Here is a 22006-nt window from a genome sequence, read left to right as displayed (position 1 = left end):
CTGCCTCATTTCACAATAATTCAATATTTTAAAAGGGATAGAAGTCATTAGTTCTGTAATGTTTAGCTCCAATGAACATAAATGTGTTGCGTCACAGATGTTTTGTTTAACGGTAACATCTTCACTTATTTACTGAATTTATTTTCATTTGTTAACTGGGATACAATAATGTATTATCAAATTCAATCTGGGAGACAAATACACAAAAGACTACAAAGCTGACAGATTCAAATGGCTACATATGCAGTGATGAATAATGACGAATGATTTACAAGCAGGTTATCAGCACTATAACTAATAAAAAAAAATAACTAAAAATGCAATATTCAACATCTAAACTGCAAGCCCAACTACTATGTGGACTAAACTTTTACACTTACAGGCCCAGTGAGGCCCTTAAGGCTTAGGATGACACTTAGATAAAAGAAGCATTTTCTATAATTACATTACTCCCTTGTTTCAGTGGCAATACAGCAAAAAGACTACAGTTTAAAGTAGCAACTACAGACTACAGTGCATGTGGGTCTACTACTTGTAGAGATTCTTGGTGGGACAGATGCTTTGGCATTAATCAGTTTCCTCACTAATTCTCAGTATATCAGTGATGACTCACACTTTAAACTGGGCTGCCTGCATAAAGCAATGTCAATACAAACCTACATGGACTACCTAAATGCAATCTAAATAATTAATTTATAGGCTTTAACTCTGAACAGGCACAATACTACACTAACTCTTAAACCTAGGAGACATCATCATACTCCAGCAAACATTCAAACTTTTCATTTTGGTCTTTTATTGTTACCTGTAGAAATGCAGACTGTGGAGCAGTTGAATGCTGAAGTCCAGGAAGAGAAGACTGTGGAGTATTCTGATTAAATCCAGAAATTCCAGGAAATGATAACAGACTCGGAAAAGCAGTACTGCCTGTAGGCTGCAGGCCACTGTTTAATCTAAAGTAAGGAATTTAAACATTTTAGTAGAACATCTGCAGTAAGAGACATATTACTTCCACTTACTACGCATACATACATAAGAGTAGGCCATCCCGCTGCACAGTTTAAGTATTCAGCAATGACTTTGACTAGTTACAAAAGACATGAACTACAAGTGATATAAATATACATTAAAAACTTTTGTACTGCTAAGAACTGCTCTACTGAATATAAACTGGAGGTTATTTAGAACACTAGATCTTGCATAACTGTGTCCAGAATACCAAGTGATGTTGTTACACAAGATCTACTACTTTACATAACTGCCAGTTCCTATACAGTACTGCTTTTGCGCTGAAGTGCAATGTTCTATACTTATAAATTTAGTGTTGATAATTGAAGAGACATATTTACAAACACACACACACACACGCACACCTATGGTACAAGCACGCACAAGGAATTCTACAGTGCTACTGAGTTCTTATTAAAAGAACAATAACTACAGTTAATCTGGAGCACTCACACAGCCAAAAAAATGCAAACAAGATTGTAATAAAAAACATACAGTGTAATAAAGTACAGTTGTGTACACTTACCATAAATGTAGATGTTCGAGTGTATTCACTATTGCAGTCATCACATTTGGGTTATCCTGCCAGGGGTAGCCCTCAGTCGGCCTGAATACCAGAGGCCTAGTGTTTCTATGTCAGTTGCTGTTGCTTCAGGACTGATGTCAGATCGTCAGTGGTATAAAATCAGGCAGCTGACGCCATTACATCAGTTTTTCTTGCCCTAACTGTCAGGAGCTCCCAAATAGGGAGCTAGGTTATGGTGGAAGAACACCACCAGTAGAAAGTAAACACCAAAAATTCCCTGTAAGGAGAGAGGAAGAGAGAGAGAGAGACAAGGGGGATGAAGGGAGGGAAACCAGGACTGCAACAGTGAATACACTCGAACATTTACATTTATAGTATGTGTACACAACTGTACTATGTTCTTTGTGTTTCACTGTTGCAGTCATCACATTTGGGTTGATTCCCAAAGCTGAAGAAAAGGGTGGAGGCAGTCAAGAAGACTGGGGGCTGGCTAGGATGCCCTGCAAGACTGCGGTGGCAAAGCCTGCCCTGGATTTGGAGAAGATAGGCAGGTGGTAATGCTTGGTGAAGGTATGAACAGATGTCCATGTTGCAGCTTCCAGGATGTCCCTGCTGGGGATCCCTCTAAGAAAAGCTGCAGAGGTGGAGGTTGCCCTGGTGGAATGTGCCATCACCCCCTTTGGGGGTGATTTCCCGTGTTGTTTGCAGCAGAAATGGATGCAGTGTGCCATCCATTTGGAGATTGTTTGTTTGGATATGGCCTTGCCCTCTGCCCCTGCTGCGAAGCTGACAAACAATTGATCAGTTTTTCTAAAACAGTTAGTCCTGTCCAGACAGAATCTGAGCTGTCTGTGCACATCTAGAGAGTGCAGAATCCTTTCCCCCTTGTTTGTGGGTTATTGAAAAAGGTGGGCAAATGAATGGATTTTTTGACAGCCACACTGGACACCACTTTAGGCATGAAGGATGGGTTAGTCCTGAGGAAGACCCTGTCAGCATGGAAAATGATGAAGGGCTCTACAGTCATGAGTGCCTGTAGCTCTGATACTCTTCTAGCTGAAGTGATGGCTAGAAGCAAGGCTGTCTTCCAAGAGAGGAATTTTAACTCTGCTGAAGCTGCAGGTTCAAAGGGGGTAGGGTGAGCATTTCCAACACAAAATTAAGGTTCCAAGCTGGGGTAGGAGCTCTTCTGGGTGGCCTTAAGTTAGCCCCCCTTAAGAACTGTTTGATGAGAGGGTGTGAGAAGAGAGGTGGCTCTGTGCTGTAATGAGCAGAGATGGCAGAGGCATGAATTTTAATAGAAGAGAAGGATAGACCCCTGTGTAGTAGGTATGCTAGGTAATCCAGGATGAGAGGTAGGGAGTGCTGTGCCGTTCCAGCTCCCTTAGCCTGGATCCAGGTGCAAAACCTTTTCCACTTGTCAGCAGAGGATTTTCTAGTGCTGGGGTGTCTGGCCTCATGTATAACATCTAGGACTTGTTTGCTTAGGCCGGCAGCTTGAGGAGAGGTCAGGGAATAAGCAAGGCTGCCAGGTTGAGGGTCTGCAATTGGGGATGCATGAATTCTCCATTCCTCTGGGTCAGGAGTGTTGGGATCTAAGGCAGGTGCCATGGTGGCAGGTGTGACAGGCTGTGCAGCAGTGGGTGCCAGTGCTGGCGTGGCCAGTCTGGGGCTATCAGGATTGCCCTCAGTTTTTTCCTCCCTTATTTTTAGCAGTACCCTTGAAATGAGTGGTAGACGGGGAAATGCGTAGACCAAGAGGTTCACCCACTGGAAGGATAGAGCATCCACTTTCCAGGCCTTGCTGTGAGGTTCCCTGGAGTAGAATTTGCTGAGCTGATGATTGTATTGGGAGGCAAAGAGGTCTACCTTCGGGGTGCCCCATTTCTGGGTTACAAGGGTGAAGGTTCTGTGGTCTAGCTGTCACTCGTGTGGGTCTAGCAGGTTTCTGCTTAAGTTGTCTGCCAGAGAGTTTAGGGAGCCTGGCAGGAATTGTGCTAGCAGGTGTAGTTGCATGGCTGAGGCCGTGTGCCAAAGGGTCATGGCGAGCCTGCAGAGAGGATAAGAGTGAGTCCTTCCCGGATTGTTGATATACCACATTACTGTGGTGTTGTCTGTTTTGATCAGTAGAGGCCCTGGGGAGAGTATGGGTCTGAAAGCTGTCAGGGTGTGCTGAACAGCTAGCATCTCTTTTTGGTTGATGTGCAGATGTATTTGATTTAGGCTCCAATGGTCCTGAATGCATCTGCCGTCCAGGTTGCACCCCAGGCATAGTCTGATGCATCTGTGGTGAGGGTCTGGGCGGTGTGGGGTTGTGAGAAGGGAATTCCCTTGTTGTGGTTGCATGCTGCTGCCCACCAAAGAAAATCTTTCCTTAGACAAGGTATCACTGGTATGAGCGTTTCCAGGTCTTGAGAGTGTTGACACCAAAGGCTTTTTAGGTACCATTGTAGTTTCCTCATAACCAGTCTGGCATATGGAATGAGTAGAATGCAGGAGGCCATGAACCCTAGAGTTTGCAGGATTTTCCTTGTGGATAACTGGGTTCTGGTGGCTAGATGAGAGAAGTAGCCTGTCATGTAGGCTTGTTTTTCTGGAGTAAGGAATGCCATCTGGGATGCTGTGTCCAGGCTTGCTCCCAGGAATACAATGTTTTGTGTGGGGACTAGTTTTGATTTCTTTTCACTGATAGTATACCCCAGGGAGGTCAGTAGGACCTTTACAAAGGTCAGGTGCTGTAGCAGCTTTTTCTGACTGTCTACCTGAATCAGGCAGTCGTCTAAGTATGGGTGAATTTGAAAATTTCTTTGTCTGCAAAAAGCAATGGCGGGAGCCAAACATTTTGTGAAAACTCTGGGAGCAGTGGATAAGCCAAAGGGAAGCGCAGAGAACTGAAAATGCATAGATCCTGCCCTGAAACGTAGATATTTCCTGCATGATTCCCTGACTGGGATGTGTAGGTAGGCCTCTTTTAGGTCTAGGGTGGTTAACCAAGCCTTGGAAAACATTAGTAAAAACTGCTGGAGGGTGAGCATTTTGAATTTTGGTATCACCAGAAAGGTGTTTAGACTGGATAGATCAAGGATGGGGCACCATGTGCCCTCTTTTCTGGGTACCAGGAAGAGTGTGGAGTAGAAACCTTAGCCTATCTGTGCTGCAGGAACATGGTGTACTGCCCTCAGGGAGAGCAGGGAAAGGACTTGCTTTTTGGCCTCTTCCCATTGGTTTGGAGGAAGATCTGGGAACCCTTTTGGGGCTGACGGAGTGTGGAAATAAAATGTGTATCCCTGGGACACTATGTTGAGGACCCATCGGTCGTTGGTAATGGTGACCCAGTTGCTTGCGTGGAAGGAGAGCTTTCCTCCTAGGGGCACAAGCAGGTGGGCAGAGATAGGGGGTGGAAGTGTAAAGTCATCGTGAGTTCTTACCATAAGGGGGTGGCTTTGCACTGCCTGTTTTTGAAGAGGAAGAACTCCATTGCTTAGATCTCTGCATTCCCTGGGGCTGTTGTCTGGGGGGGTCTGCTTCCCCTGGGTCTGGGCTGAGCTGGCCTGGAGGGGGCAGGAAAGGACCAGTGCTTAGAGGGGCAATGCCTACTGAACCTCGGTGGCTGGTGGTAAGAAGTATTTAACTGTCTGCATAGATTTAGCTTTTTCTTTCATCTTTTTTAATACCTCTTCTGCTTTGGTGCCAAATAAGTTGTTTTTGTTCAAGGGTGCATCCAATAATTTGGATATGACATGGTCTGATAAAGTCTGTTCCTTAAGCCAAGCACGCCTTCTAAGGACAGAACCAGTGACTGCTGCCCTGCTAGATGCTACTAGGGCATCAAAGCCACATTGTAAGGTGTGCTTAGTCACTTGAGTTGCAGAATGCATTAAGTCTTGTAATTCTTTGTTTTCTGCACAAGCAGGAATAGAAGATATTTTTTGTTTGAGGAGTTCCATGGTATGTTGCTGGTATTTCAGCATGTGGAACTGACAATTTAATGCTCTAATAGCAAGAGTAGCAGAGGTGTATACTTTTTTACCTCATCTGTCTAATGCTCAGGAATCTCTATCTGATGGAGGGGTGGGATTCTTAGCTCAAGTTGCTTTGATTCCTTCTGGTCCTTGAGAAATGACCTCGGGGTCAGCAGTAGGATTTTTGAAGAGAAATTTGAGAGAGCCAGGGACTTTGTAATACCTGTCAGGTTTCCTGGGAACAGGAGGAAGGGTGTCAGGAGTCAGACTGGATTCCATAAAAACATCATCCACAATATCCAGGACAGGAGGAATAGCCAAAGGTCTGTGCTGTGGTAGATCTAAGAATTCCCTGAGTCTCTTTTTTGACTGAGGGTAGTCCTGACATTCCCATTGGAAATGCTTCCTTAAAGTATGTACGGTTTCCCCAAATGAAAAATCCTCGGATAGAGAGGCAGAAGGAATGGATTCCTCTGCATCAGAATCCTCATAAGCAGAGAGGGGTTGCATATCTTCATATTCAGATGCTTCGGAGTCATCGGACTCCTGCTCAGATAAAACTACTGGGGACAAGTCTCTTTTTCTTCTGGAAGGGGTAAGCCTGGCTTCTCCTAATAAGCATAATAAGGTCTTCCGCCATTTTAAGCATTTGAGAGTGAGGCAAGGAAGCAGGTGCCTGTGCTTGGGTCGTTGGTTTTTTGGGTGTGGTTCGTACCCTGCGCCTTAGAAACTCAGTAGTTTTAGAAAGAACTGAAGATGCCAAAGAAATTGTCGGTCTGTGTCGAGTATCGGTAGTGTAAAGTACTTCCTCAGAAGCCGGTGCCTGCTCAGCGGCTCCGGACCCATCCAAAGTAGAGACATCTGCAGGATCCTTAGTCGAAGAGGAGTCTCGCGGCATAGCAGACTCCGAAAGGGTCTCGGTAGCGTCCTGCGAATCCACAGAAGCGGGCATCAGGGGCTGCAAACGCACCTCACTGAAGACCGGAGAACTGATGACTAGCTTAATGGAAGTGTCGTCGGGAGTTTTGGACCTGTGCGGTCTGTCTCTGTTTTTATCCTTACATTTTTTCGGAAGATCGGTAGTCGGATGGCTTACTGAAGCCATATCAGAATTCGAGGATTGAGAGCGAAAATATCTAGCTACAATAAGGGCCCGAAGACGTATAGTTCTGGCGTTGAACAAAGCACAAAAGCGACAGCGGGTGACATCGTGGTCCGGGCCTAAACAGGTGACGCAGTAAGAATGGAAGTCTCGGTGTGGTATTTGCTTTCCACAGACGAGACAATTGTTAACTTTTTCTGACATTGGTAAGAGCAATAAGAAAGGATCCCCAGCTTTAGAAGACTTGAACTTCAATTCGGAAATGAAAACTCAGGTAGCGGCCGACCAGCACTCGTGCAAACTGCTTCTGCTTCAGGCTCCTCAGCAAGAAAGACTGATGTAATGGCTTCGGCTGCCTGATTTTATACCACTGATGACCTGACATCAGTCCTGGAGTGACAGCAACCGATGCAGAAATTCTAAGCCTCTGGTATTCGGGCCGACTGAGGGCTAACCCTGGCAGGATAACGCAAATATGATGACTGCCACAGTGAAACACGAAGAACATCAACAGTGTTGCACCAGATGTTACACGTAGAAATAAGCACTTGGTCTATGTCACAGAGTTTGTTATAGTATCCTGCCAACAAAAGGTAGACACTATGACAACTTTTGTGATGCAGGCTGGAAAATATAACAAAGATTCACATCCCAGATGTCAGTAGAACTGTCTTGAAGTAGACAAGTAACCATTTTTTTTTCCTTTCAAACTGAAATTTTACACATTTTTATAGTGTTTCACCATATATTGTAAAAACTGATGACTGCATCATTCAATTTAACACAAAGGGGTTACGTCTTGCTGGTGCTAGATACCTATAACTGCTAGCTTGTTATTCCTGAGATTATAATTGCTATCTGGCAACTGTTTGAAAAGGGTACTCCTCGTAAACTTCAAATGGGCATACTGTCAAATTGCAGAACATCAAACCTACAAATTTGAAAATGCAAAATATTGACATATACTGGTAGCTGTTTGCTTGCGATTATGGTACAGTGAAGAACTGGGTTTTGTCCTTTCCCAGCTATAGTATGATCTCAGAGTTGGTATATATAATTAGCAGGTGAGGGGGTTGCAAGCCCGCACATGGGGAGTGCATTGTGGCTTGCCTTCCTGCATGAAAAGTGTTTTAGATTTGTTTTTTATATCATCAGTGTGTTGCATTTTCTAACTTTTGAGTTCGATTTTATGCAGTTTGATGATTTGTGCATTTGATGTTTTAAAACCAATCCCTTGAAAGCAGTTGCTTCACCTATTAAACGTGATCCTAAATGTTCACAACACACACAGTTGGAATGGACTGAAACTAACTAGCCTGAATGTAACCTAACCTTTAGCAGTACAACCCTTTTCAGTGACTTACACCATAAATCTCTTCTTGGCTAAGAAGCCTAAATTTCCAGCTAACTATCTATGCTTCAGGAAATTTACAAGACATTATTATGACCTATTAATCTGTGATCTCGACAGCATGGACATAACTGAAATTTTTAGTCAAAAAGTCTACAGTACAGCACCACAATACCTCCTGAATATTTTACTGGTATTTCATGACTCATTTATTTCCCTAGAACTCAATGCAGAATCAAAGTGCAGAGTACCCTGGACTTTCACCAATTCTTTATTTGAAAAATATAAAAACATGTGACATGGCCTAGAATCAAACCAGTGTCTTGCTCACAGAAAGACAGGCAATATATGCAAATATGGTGGAGATATTCTGGCTGTCTTGTTCACAGTTTCATAGGTAGGTACTAGGCTATCAGCCCTAGGGCCCATACAAGCCTAGCCAAAAAGGTACCCTGGCTTTCGGCACCCAAGAAAATTATTTTCCTGTGCCCCTGTCGAGCAGAGACACAGAGGTGATCCCCGGGGTGAATTTCCTATTTCCCATCCAATCATCAAGATTTTTCTTGAACAGTGCTAATGAGGAGCTTTGTTTGTTATAGATACGTAGTTTGTTCCGGAGTATGGGAAGTCTCTGGGACAGGAATCTATCCCTCCAGCATGTTCTGTTTATTGTGGTGACAAGGTTTAGGTCCCTAGAGCGTGTAGCCCGGAGGGATTGGGATTTCTTTAAGTGGAGCATGTCCAACAGCTCTGGGTTTGACATAGCTTTGTATGTTAGGCAGAGATCGCCTCTGAGTAGTGGATATGCAACGGAGTTAAGCTGGAGTTTTTTGAGACGGTCTGAGTAGGGCATCTGTTTGAGGCTGGTAATCCTCTTTGTGAGGTATTTCTGTGGCCTTTACAGTTGTTGTAGATGTCTTGTGAGGTACATACCAAAAGGGGCATTGTACTCTATAATGGGTCTAATGAGTGATGAGTAGAGGGGAACAATGACCTCTTTTTTCCTGGATGAGAAACCTTTTGTGATAAGGTGTGCCACGTAGAAGGATTTCCTGACTACTGTGGTGATGTGATTATCAAAGGAGAGACTACTGTCCACCTGTGTCCCAAGGTCTCTTATCACACTTTCGGTGTTAGGTAGACTACCACCTATGTGGTAGCTCATGGGTACAGAGTTTTTACCAAAGGGGGTGATAATGCACTTTTTGGCATTGAGCTTGAGGCCATGGCTTTGACACCAGGCATCTGTCTCAGTCAGGCCCTTTTGCAGGATGTCCACATCATTAGGAGTTTCAATTATGGCTCCTAGTTTGCAGTCATCTGCAAACTTCATTAGCCAAAGACCTTCTGTGTTAGCCTGTACTTCAGAAAAGTAGACACCAAACAGGAGTGGACCCAGGAATTGGCAACCCATCTTGTGACATAGGGATTTATACCTAGTTTAGTGAGTTTATCTATAATTCCAGAATGGGGGATGGTGTCAAAAGCCTTGGCGAGATCTAGATAGGCTGTGTGAACCACCTTACCCTCGTTTTCGGCTTTGGTGACTGCTTCAAAGAAGTCAATCAGGTTTAGAAGACGTGATCTGGCTTTTACAAACCCGAACTGGGTGGGGTCCAGAGTTTGGAGATGACCAATGCCTTTATTTATAAGTTCCATGATGATACGTTCCATGACCTTGCAGACTAGGCTAATGGGGCGGTAGTTCCCGGGGTCTGTGGTGGTTCCCCCTTTGTGGAGTGGGATAACTGTCATTGTGCACCAGTCAGTGGGCCCAAAGCCTGAGGTGAGGCTATGATTGAACATGGTGCTTAGGTGGGGTGCCAGTTCATTCTGTAGTTCATGTAGAACACCAGCCTGGGATGTTGTCAGGTCCCAAAAATGCTGTGTTCTTGGCTTTGGAGAGTGTGGTTTTTACCTATGCAGCCGTGATTACAGGAACCTTGCATTCTTCTGGTATAGAGAAGGGCCCTTTAGGGGGTGAGGGGGGTAAAGTTAGCATTGAGCCTATCTGCCAGGATGTTGGCAATATCAGTTGATTATGTATATTTAGTGCCATTGTGCTGTAACTCAGAGCAGATCTGAGTGTTGCTATTGAGATTCTTGACATAGCTATACAATGCTTTGTAGTTGTCTTTAGAATCAGTGGTGATTTTGTTTTCATAACTAGCTTTGCAGGATTTTATGAGGGATCTCAGCTTCTTACTGAGAATGACCAGGGAGTTCTTCCAGTCATGGGAATTTACTCTTTTTTGCAACAGTTTCTTTCTTCTGTTGTAGAGTTTGTTTATGGCAGGGGACCACCAGATTGGCTTCCTTTTTTTGGAGGACAGCATCTTGGTTCTGTTAAGGATAGCACAATCCATGCACTTGTGTAAGTGCTTTTAAAGTGCACTTGTGTAGGATTCAGCAGTCGTACCTCTATTGTCCGTCTGAATGGATGTAGTGAAGTTTGCCACTTCTGTCTTAAGAAGCGTGAAGTTGGCTTTGGAGAAATTTTTTACGGTGGTTTCCCTAATGGGGGCTGGGGGCGGGATGTTGATGTCTAGGCTGATTAGCTTGTGTTTGGATCTGACCAACGAGGAATTGACCTCTGGTGTGGAACACTGGTCTCCCATGTTGGTAATGACCTGGTCTAGGATATTGCTGCCCCTGGTGGGGGTGTGTATAAATTGATCAAAGGGGTTGGAATTTATGAATTCCAGAAAACGTTGAGCAAAAGAGTTGGTACATGAGTAGTTTTCCCAGTTAATGGTGGGGTAGCTGAAATCGCCCATTATTAGGGTATTGGGTTGTACCTTTATATTTTCCAGTGTATCAAGAAATGAGGAGTGGGAATCCTGGGGCATGGTGGAGGATCTGTAGCAAATTACAATTTGGATTGCGGTCTTGCCCAGAGTTAGTTGCACTTGGATAATCTCGAATGCATTACGCTGAGCAACTAGCCTGGAGGTGTGGATATCCTTAATGAATATGGACACGTCTCCATCTTTCGTGTTTCAGTCCAGGTTAGGTGGCCAAAAGGTGTGGTATGAAATATAGCCTGTTCCTCATCATGATTAAACCCTTTCCTCCCATTTTCTACAAGGAATCAGGATGTTTCATTAACTGTTACAACTTCTTCCAATTCAGTGCGACTTAACTACTTTCTTCAACAGTCATGCCTGACTGTTGTGAGTCTTCTTTTATGCAATCCATCCATCTCTTTGCTGGACATCCTTGTTTCCTCTTGCATTCCACCTGTTTCTCCCATATTTTCCTCACCAGATCATGTTTTGCTTTCCTGCACATGTCCAAACCATTGCAGTCTGTTCTCCATAACCTTCTCTGCAATTAGGATTACTTTGGCTTTTGTTCTGATGCCTTCATTTTTCATCTGTCTCAAAGTATGCATCGTACCACCTATCTTAGGCAGTTCATTTCTATCACCTCAAGCTTCTTTAACTGCTCTGTTTTCACTGCCAAGGTTTCTGTGCCATAAAGAAGCACTGGTCACACCACTGTTTTATATATCCTACTTTTCAACTTTGACATTCTTCTGTCAAGCATTACACCTGATGCTCTGCATTAATTGGCTGCTGCACTGCTGATTCCAGCTTTGACCTCCTCATTCAGGCTTACTTTTTTCTCAACCACCCCTCCCAGTTACCTGAAGCTGTTATCCTGTTCCACTATTTTCCCTTCTACATCAGTTTTTAGCTTCTTTTGATTCCCCCATTTGCTGCCTTAACAACCGTCTTGTCTGTACTCAGTGTCATTCCATGTGCCTTCCCTTCAGTTTTGTGTTCCAGTCCTTAAGTTTGAGTTCAGAGTCTGCTTATAGTGCCACACTGTCAGCATACCTTGGATTTGTTGATTTGTTCTCTTAAACTTGTTTGCTAATGTAGACCACTACCAGCATGAACAGCAGTGGGCTAAGAAATGAACTCAGCTGCATGCCATCTCCCATTAGCAACCACTCTATGTGTCCTAGCCTTGTTCTTACTTGCATCACTGAGTACTTGTACACAGCCTGCATTAATTCTACCAATGTCTTTCACACTTTGAACCATCTCAAATCTGGGACTTTGTTATATGACTCTCTCCTCATCTTCAGCTTCTTCTCCACTATCTGTTATACTACAACCATCAAGTCTGTTGTGCTGTGTCCTGATCTGAATCCAAACTGCTCATCCCCTACCTTACTTTTGATTACTCTGCATATTCATTTATCAGTCACCACCACCAACTCTTTTATGCAGTGTGACAGGACTTTAATAGCTCTGTACTGCCACTGGCAAAAGAATACTTATTCCCCAGTCATTTGGGACATGCCTTTTGCTCCATATCACGATGAGCATCCTTACAAGCCATTTCCTCCCTAACTCATCCAACATCTTGCTTATATCTGCCACACCTTCATCTGAGCCTCCTGCTTTCCTTGACTTCACTTTGATGCTGTTCTTAGTTTTTTTGGATGGTTCTCCTCCTTCCTCTTTCATCATAGGTTGTGCATGGGGCAATACAGCTTGTGTGGGTTTTTCTACATTCACAAGCTGCTTGAAGTACTCCTTCTGCTTTGGCATCTTGTGCACTTGTCAGCATATTGTTGTAAATGGTAGTGCCACACTCCGTTCCATTATTTTCTGAATTTATGTTTTATTTGGCAGAATTAAATGAACTGTTCACATTGATCTTTTATACTTCAGCTGCAGCTGTACTAATATATGATGAATTATCTGGTGCTTTTCTGGCATTTGGACCATTCTGATCACTCCTGTGCAGATATGTTTTTTGCTTTTTGGAACGTGGGACAGCATTCAACTGACTTGTGTTTAGGGTCTGTTTCTTTCAGACACTGCAGCTTCTCTGAACCTTCCACTGTAATTTTTTGGTGTCATAACTGTTACGGAGCAATTACTGAATAATTCCATGGCAGAACACGGCCAGAATAGGCTCTGGTGGACACCATATTTTTCCCTGTACTGATCACCTGGACTACTTTGGATTCCTGGATTTCTCATCTACTATTATTATTTTTAATCTCCCATCTATTCTTGACTGCATCCTTACTTCACAATGGAAGCAATTTCTGCATGCTGTTGTGTCTTCTGCTGTTCTTTGTTCTGTTATTTTGTTGTCCTTGTCCGTACTGACTCTTCTCCTTACACAAGGACTATCTACATGTGTGCTGACAGTGATTTTGGTCTGGTATGGACACTGCCCCACATCCACAAGCAATATGTGCCTTTTAGAGCACTATTTTAATCATCAGCATTGACAGGAATGATTTTTGTTGTTTCCATTTGGCACCTGGAAAAACGTTGAGGCAGTTTTGATTTACACTGATATACCAAAACTGGGACTGAAGTAACATGTATCCTAGCATCAAACCTGCTGTATCTCAAATAATTCCCATTGTGATGAAAGAATATAAGCAACTAAAATCCAACATGTTAAGTCTTTATTTTGCCATTAAGAAAAAATCTAGTTCTTTGCAGTGACTGTTGATACATGGTAAGGATATCCCACTCTAGGCACATGGAAAGGTGGCAACCCCACCGTGAGGCCTTTAAGGAGCATGACACTGTCTCTGTTGAAGAATTCTTCACAGAAAAAGGTAGAAATGCACAGCTGGTCCACAAGCAGAAAATACTCTGATACAGAGGTGATGTGACACCTTTTATTAGACCAGTACTGGTTTTAGAGTTACTTGAGCTTTCAGAACAGCAGGAGCCCTTTGTCAAGAGTTAATAGATTACTGATATTAATACACTGCTTTAATACCCATTTATGTTTGTAAAGGGAGAAGAAATTACTTCATTTCTTTCCCACTGGCTAAAAGATATCCTTTGAAAAATATAATTGTGAAAAAAAATCTGAATCTCCAGCTTGGATGCACAAAAGCCTTTGACTCTATGCTCACAAACCTCAGAGGTGTATTTAATGTTTATGTAGACGTGTATATTTGCGTGTGTGACAGAGATTTAAATACAGAGAAGGAAAATAAAAAAAGCTATAATCTGTAATTTATCAGTCTGTTTTAACATGAAATGTGTGAGTTAAATATTCTGGTTAAAAACAATTCTGGTAAAAAAAAAAAAAAAAAAACAGCACTATGACCTGGACGTTACTGCTATTATTATATTTTCCTCTTGCAAGGCATTCATCATAAAGACCTACAATAGTGTCTGCTGCAGAAAGAGAAGGGAAGCTCCACATTGGGATGGATGGCTACAGCCTACCACTCTAAACCCCACAACTAAATGTCTGATCCAACAGACAGCAAAGAATCTGTAGTCAATGATACTCACTATCCACGACAACAAACACATCCTCAGGCATGCCAATCCTCATCCAGGCTACTGGTGTTTACTTCTGGGCCTTCTCTATGTGCAGGAATGACTGACACTGAAAACTAGTCACCTTTTCCTCAGAAAAGGCAGTTCCATAAACTGGACTCAGACCAATGTTCTCTAAGTTTATGGAGACACCCTAGGGCTGCTACCAAGTACCAAGTTGTTCCCACATGGGGTTACCAGGAGCCAGTCATCCAAGGAACACGATGAAGCCCTTCACCTGCAAGGCATCTTTCACTATCACATTGACAAGTACTCTGAAAAAGGCGGAGACATTAAACAGCAGCATAAGTTAATCAGAATGGTGCCCACTCAGGGTAAACTGAAAGAGCAGTCTGTGTGAACTCCCACAGTGCCCATTATGTTCAGCAACACACTCCTGAAATCCTGTGTATGAGAGTTATGACCCTCTGAAGAGTCACCAGCCTGGACCATGATGTACAGACGTATCTGCTGAATATGCTGATGTCCAGTAGGGGAAGGAAGTTGCTGATATCTGGGATTGGGAAGAAGTTGTTGACATCCAGGATGGAGAGGAAGTCTTTCATCCACTTCAAAACCACGTCATTGGGGTAAATCCCCTCACCTTTTTCCAAAGAAGTCAAACACCCATCAGCCCTTTGTGATGGCTCTTCAAGCTGGGATGACCTTGGAGGACTTCCTTCCCATACATAGCTCTGAATAATGGTCAGGATTGTGACAGTACTTGGCAGAATAGCTGGGGAAGACTAACTGCGTGATGCTTGGGGAACATCTTCATTCTGAGATGGGGTGTGTTCTTCCTGAGAAACTGTCAGGCCTGTAAGAAGATGGATGGGCTGAGTGGATCAAACAGACAATAATCAGTGGTCAAAATATATTTCTTTTTTTATCAATTTTCATCTAAGATTTAGAAACTTTCCTCAATGGAAGGGCTGACCTATAACAACTGTACCACATCTTTCAGTGATACACCAGAGACTGCTGCCATAGCTATAACATCACTGCAATTAAAATTATAGCAGGCTACATGAAAGCTCACTGTAGAAGCCATAAGCAAGTATCTTAATTTGCTTTTTTTAGCCCTTTTGGAGACATCATTCAACTGGCCCGGCCCCCAGTGCCCCATGTCTACACTGGGTCTAGCAGCCCATCTCCTATGCCCCTGGAGTCGCTCTGTTTTTTGTTTTTTTTTTTGCTGGGCTAGTCATGGAGCCTAAGAGTGTTCTAGGGGTTCTTCAGTCTCTGTATCTATCCAAGGAGGTATTTATATACCTTACCCACTCCTGCAATACCTCATATGCTCATCAGTTACATCAGAGGGCAACTCCCCTCTTTGAACAATGCATCACTAAAGGAGCATCACTGACAAACACTCTCCCAACCGGGATGGGCATGCCCATTCCTCTTTGTTGCTCCATCAGTCACCCGAGCCATTGATCAAACCTGGGTTGACTGGGCAGTAGTTAAGGCTTTTATCCCTACACCACCACAGCAGCTCTTAATTTGCTCTTTCTTGAACTTAGAATCAGGAACAACTGCTTGCTTGCTTCTCAAGTATCTGGTTCACAAGGAAGTCCTAGAAATCAGACAAGTCAAATGGACATACATGGAATCTTAGCCCAAATGAAGCACAGGAAAACACTTTCTTAGTCACCCAGTCACCCTGTTCAAAGCCTTGGATTGCTTATCAGAAAGTAAGATGGAAAGGTGCTGTGGATCCCTTGGACCAAAGATGGATCAAATATATCACAGAGAATTATCAGCTAGGATGCTTAGTAAGAATCTCATTCCATTGTGCTGGGGGCAAGTATAGGACATCCACTTCTTTGGAACACAGGGTGTAATACCTGGATGCATCCATTCTGCAAAGATAGCATTATCCTTGACAGACTCCCCGCATTGGATAAACAAGGACTCTTCTTCCATATTATTCACTTGAAATAACTTTGGGGAAAAAGTAGGAGGAGATGCACGCTAATCCATCAGGGCACCATTAGCCTCAAGGTTTATAAAGGGCTGAAGTGTAAGGAGGTAAAGATTGCCCTGGTATGAAATAAGGCTTCTTGATCCACCAAATCCCCCTTCTCAGGAAACAAAATAATAAGAGACACAAAGTCTCTGCTTCTAGCCCTAGTAAGGGTGGACCTGTATTTGCTGAACACGTGCAAGATCTAGCAAGAAGTTATCAAGTTCTGGGAGTCAGATAATTGCACAATGGCATTTGTAGGTGTCTCTGACAAAGATGCAGGTACTTGATAGAATAGTATAGGGGCACGACATGGCATCACATGTGTACTCCCACACTCACAACAAAAGATCCAACCAGACAATGAACAGTTGCCTAACAGCAACATCTGGGAGGACATAGTGGACCCTTCACAACCTTGGCCATCAAGTCTTGCTGGGTCTGGGAAGGAGAAAATTGAATCCCAAAAGCTACCATCAAGAAAATACTAGGAGACATAAAGGACTATTCCGCAACTAACATGTGTTACAAAGACATGCGTCTGGAGCATTTCTCCCCAGGCCTCTGCTGAAAATTGGCTCATTCCAAGTCGGTCTTTCCCAGTAAACAACTTTTTAATAAAATAATAAATAAACTTGCAAGGTAGTCATGGGCAGACTCAATTATGGGGTGGTTAGTAGTAACATTGTGCCTACGCTGGTTTCCAGGGCTGCACCTCTTAATGGCATCTTGCCATCTTCTACAGTGTATGAAAGGTACAAGCTCAAAGACTTGTTTGTCAAAGTGAAGTTTGAAACATGCCGGGATTGCAGGACCCTCTTGAGGACAGACTTACTTTTGAGAGAGTGTAACCTGTATAAGTCTTTCATATCTTCTGCTTTCTCCTCCTGGTGTCCTGACACTACTCATAGTTCACAGGTTCATACGTGTTTACTTGGCTAATGACCACAAGAGCCTTTTTAAGCCTAGCCATACATCCCAAATATCTGACAAGTTCTGGTATGATTCTTTGATAAGTTCTTTGATAAGTATAAGCAGGGGCTTGGGAGGTATAACATTTACAAGCAGGGGCCTGGGAGATCAACCATTTACAGGCTGTCTGTGTCCATCAGATACAAAAGTGCCAAAACAGGGATGAATTTCTCGTTCCCCGTCCAATTGTTCAAGTTGCACTTGAATTGGGTTAGGGCGGAACTGTACTTCACATGGATAGGAAACCTGTTCCAGAGAAGGGGTAGTCTCTGGGATACATACCTGCCTCTCCAGTAGGTCCTATTTATATTATAGACAATGTTTAGAACAGGTAATTCTGGTGCTGTTTATTTTGTGGATATGCAGGAGGTCCTTCAGAGTGGGGTCTGACAATGCCCTGTATGCCAGGCATAGATCTGCCTTAACAGCCTGTAGGAGACATAATACAGGGATAGGGCCTTGAGGCAGTCTGCATAGAACATGTTATTTACACTCTGTATTCTTTTAGTGAAGAACCTCTGTGGCCGTTCCAGTTGTTGGATGTACCTGGTTAGGTATATATCCAAGGGGGCACTGTACTCAATGACAGGCCTGATGAATACCAAATACAGTGGAACAATAACTTACTTGGACCTAGATGTCATACATTTGCTTATAAAGTTGCACAACAAAGAATGATTTCCTCACTACTGTAGACACATGATGGTCAAAGACTAGATTACTGTCTGTGTGTGTCCCCACGCCCCTAACTACTGGGTCAACTCTTAGGGGCGTGTCATCAATAAGACAGTTACCAGGGGTTGATGACTTCCTGAAGGATATTGTTATGCATTTCTTGTTTTTTAGTTTTAGTCCATGGCTCTGACACCAGTTGTTTGTCTGTGGCAGCCATTCCTGGAGAACATTTGTGTTGGTGGGCGATTCAGTAACAGCTGCTAATTTGCAATCATCTGCAGATTTAATCAGCCAGAGGCCACTGACATTGTCCTTGACTTCTGAGAAGTAAATGCCAAAAAGGAGCGGTCTCAGGACTGATCCCAGAGGGACTCTGCTTGTGACTGGTCTCTTTGTACAGGTAGACTCCCGAATTCTAACTTCCTGGGTCCTGTCTGTGAGCCAGCTGACAAAAGGGTTTGTACCTAAACTCTTAAGTTTGTCAACAATGCCCGAGTGGAGTATTGTGTCCGGTGTCTTGGCCAGGTCATGGAAGGCAGTGTGAACTATTTTGCTCTTATCCATGGTTTTGGTGACCTTCTCAAAGAAGTCCACCAGGTTGAGTAGGCATGACCTGTCTTTGATGAAACTTAATTGGGTTGGGTCCAGAGTCCGGAGGTTTCCTATGTTATTATTGATCATTTCCATGGAAATTAACTGTAATTCTTTCTATGGCTTTGCACATGAGACTAGTGAGATTTATGGGTCTGTAGAAGGTCCACGTTTGTGCAAAGGGATGACTGTTGCTGTTCTCAAATCATGAGGCATGAAGCTTGTTTGAAGGCTACAGTTCAATTTCAATTCCAGAGGGTCTGATAGGTAATATTCCATGCTATTTAGATGGCATCCTGGGATATTGTCTGGGCCCATTGATGCAGTGTTCTTGGTCTTAGAGAGAGCATTAAGGGCCTGTTTTCTAGTGATAGCAGGGGAGTTATATTTGATGGCATTTCTTGAGGGAAGGATGAGGGAGAGACAGGATAAAAATCCATTGAAATTCTCTGACTAGGAATCAAACCCAGGCTGTGGTGGTGAGAGTGCCAAAATCTAACCACTAGACCACTAGGGATCCTGTTGATGTTCTCTGCCTTAGACTCTCTCAAAGACAACCACTTTGCAAAACATTAGGTATTTGCCTGGCTTGTCTCATCTATGTCTTCAGACCATTAAATAAAACATGGTGCTGCTTGTGCTGATCCCATGCATCCTGGCTCATGATGAGCACATGAATATGAACACTTTGAAAGCTAGAATTTCCTAAACAATGTATGCAGGAACTTCTCCATAGTGAAGATCAGGATTGAGATCTAAACTGTTCAAGCATAGTAGAAACACAGAGGATTGCACTGCATCATCAAAACAAGAGTGCAAGTTATAGGGGCTGAATATGAGTTTTACTTCAAATACTATGCAAACACCTCATTGCCATAACAATATGTACTTGTGTTGGATTCACATACAAATGAGGCAGCACTGGGTAGTTGATCTGCCACTTGCAAGCTGTTGTGTAAGAAAACCTTCTTATTACTATGAAAAAAACTCAAAGAGACATAAAGCAGCACACTTGTTAGTACATTACATTCAGCTAAAACAGACAAAAAAGCAAATGTAAGATGAAGCATGGGAAGAACAACACTTTTTAAAGTTAGGGAAAAGGTTTAGATTCAAAAGTTTCAATAAAATATCTAAATCAAGCAGCACTATGGAAATAATACAATTACAAAGTTCTACATTTAAATGCTAGTACCACTCTCAAACTCTTGAGGCTCTCCTTCACATGATGGTATGAAAATATACAAAATGTTTAAGGCAGGATAATGTGGTTTGAGGTAATAAAAGACAGTGTAGAATTTATACCTCTCAACCTTAGAGCAAGAAATCTGGACAAAACCGTAAATAAAAGTGGGACAAAGGCCCAAAAATAGGGACAGTTTTAAATACTGCTCTTACAAACTTAGAAAGTTGATAGAATAACAGGTTTTGCATTAGTATGACTTTTTCTGAGTGATATGAAGTCTGAAGCTCAAACGCCTGTCATTTTTGAACTTTAATCTTTAATGATTTACCGCTTATTTGCCAAAAAACATAATTTTATGAAAAACAGACCAAAATATGAGGTGAAAATCTGGACATTCTGTGAAAATCTGTACAGTGGAGAGGTATGGTAGATATTCAGTGCTTGGGTTATAACTTAGTGCTCTTACTATAGCAATACTGTATGCATTCTTCTTTCTGCTTCACTATGTGTTGCACAGAGAAGTATACAGTTCACCTTATTCTTTATGTGAAATAATCATAAAGGAGTCACTTAAGGGGGGCAAGACCATGACTATTTGAGCAGGAGGAACTAACCTGATGTACAGAGTTTGTTGCTAACTAAAGAGAGGTGAATTTTTTCTCAGGATCTTGTGTGAGCTTTGACACTTGTTGCAGTGGAAAGGAAGAATCTGATGAGGAGGTGATGAGGATTACTATCACTGACTAGAAAAGAGTTGCTAAAATCTCCCTGAGCTGGTTGTAGCTCACATGAATAGAAAATATGCCATGGCACCTATCGAAAAGATTAGGGGAGTTTCTTGATGTCTTAGCCAAATTTCCCCAGCAGTGTAACTACCACTTTGGGTCTCCACTTAAAACAGGCCACATGCCTAGTGGGACTAACCTGATCAACAAAGATGAATAGCTAACTAGCTATGTAGATAAATAAATAATGAATTTGCGAGATGCAGACATTGGCTACAGTTTAGATTAGATTTAGTTTGGATTCCAGGGAGTAAAAGGTTGTCTAACAGGCGGCCTAAGATGAATGGTACCCTTCAGGAAGGCCCTACATAATCTGTGAGACATTAGAACCTTCAGCTCCGAGGTGAAAATTCGAAATTGCAGCCAATTGAACTCTAATAGTGGCAGCTACAGCACCTTCATGAAAAAGTTTAGATAGGAATTCCAGGACACTAGCAATCGGGACAACTAAGGATCCATGTTATTCTGGGAGGCCCAAAAAGCAAAACGCTTCCATTTACTCGCATACAACTTTCTGGTGGAAGCCTCATGCGAAGATACAAGAATATGCTGTACCTCAGAAGAAAATTCATGTGCATTTGGCATTCATAGGGGATGCAAACAGATCGCAGCAAGGCTGGTCCCATCTGCGGAAAATAATTTCCGCAAGTTTGTCTTTGAGAGACCACTTGTGCGGTAACAGAATGGTTCTGCTCAGTTTGTCCGATATCAAGTTGGATTTCCCCAGGACATGCGTTGCTATCAGAAAGTGCCCAGTGGATACTGCCCACTGCCAAATTCTCAAGGCCTCTCAACAAAGGGGGCTAAGGCTTGGTTCCCCCTTGCTTGTTGATGTACCAGACCACAGACATCTTGTCTGTCTGTCTGTATCGCAATCATCCCTAGAGGCAGAGAGTTGTGGAAGTGCTGCAATGCCAAAAGCACCGCTCTCAGCTCCAGAACATTAATGTGTAACTATGACTCTGTCTCCGACCAGGTGCCTTGGGCTGTTCTTACCTGAAAAAGCCCCCCCACCCTATCACAGAAGTGTCCGTGGTCACCGTGGCTGACGGCGGGGGAGAAACAAATGGTCGACCCACTGTAACTTGGTGGCTGGTCAACCACCAGCGAAGATCCTTCTTGCAAGAGTCCGTAATCATGATTAAGAATGACATGGGAAGTTGTTGGTATGACCACTGGGTGAAGAGTAACCATTGAAGAATCCTCATGTGCATACGTCCCAGAGGAACTGCTATGAGCACAGCTGCCATGGTACCTAGTAGCTTCAGTACTTGAGAGGCCAGTACTTTTCTTCTCTGCAAAATGTCTGAGACCTGGTTTCAGAGAGTGGCTATTTTGTCCAGGGGCAATTTTACTGTGGCGGTGGTTGCTCCAATAAAGGAGATACGCTGCGGTGGTGACAACGCAGACTTTTCGAAATTGATAGTGATGCCTAACTGAGAGCAGAGATTGAGAGTGTGATCCCTGGACAGAATAAGTTGATGCCTGGAGGTGGTGGTAAGGAGCCAGTCGTCCAGATACGGAAACACTCGGAATCCTAGACACCCCAGGTGAACCGTAAC

At 43.2% G+C, this 22006-nt stretch overlaps 1 protein-coding gene across 4 annotated transcripts in view; it reads right to left on the bottom strand.

The window, feature by feature from the left end:
* PROSER1 (proline and serine rich 1) overlaps positions 1-22006 on the bottom strand; it is a 781917-nt gene that overhangs the window by 49692 nt on the left and 710219 nt on the right. For all 4 annotated transcript variants that reach the window (XM_044073158.1, XM_044073159.1, XM_044073160.1 and 1 more), the window contains one exon: positions 806-953. In XM_044073158.1, coding sequence (XP_043929093.1) covers positions 806-953 — 148 coding nt within the window. The remainder of the gene's footprint in view (positions 1-805; positions 954-22006) is intronic.

Source organism: Protopterus annectens, chromosome 5.part1 (genome assembly GCF_019279795.1).
Source record: "Protopterus annectens isolate FY-2018-M chromosome 5.part1, PAN1.0, whole genome shotgun sequence".
Taxonomy (NCBI): domain Eukaryota; kingdom Metazoa; phylum Chordata; order Ceratodontiformes; family Protopteridae; genus Protopterus; species Protopterus annectens.
Note: the sequence above shows the minus strand (reverse complement) of the source record. Positions and strands in the feature narration are given on the sequence as shown.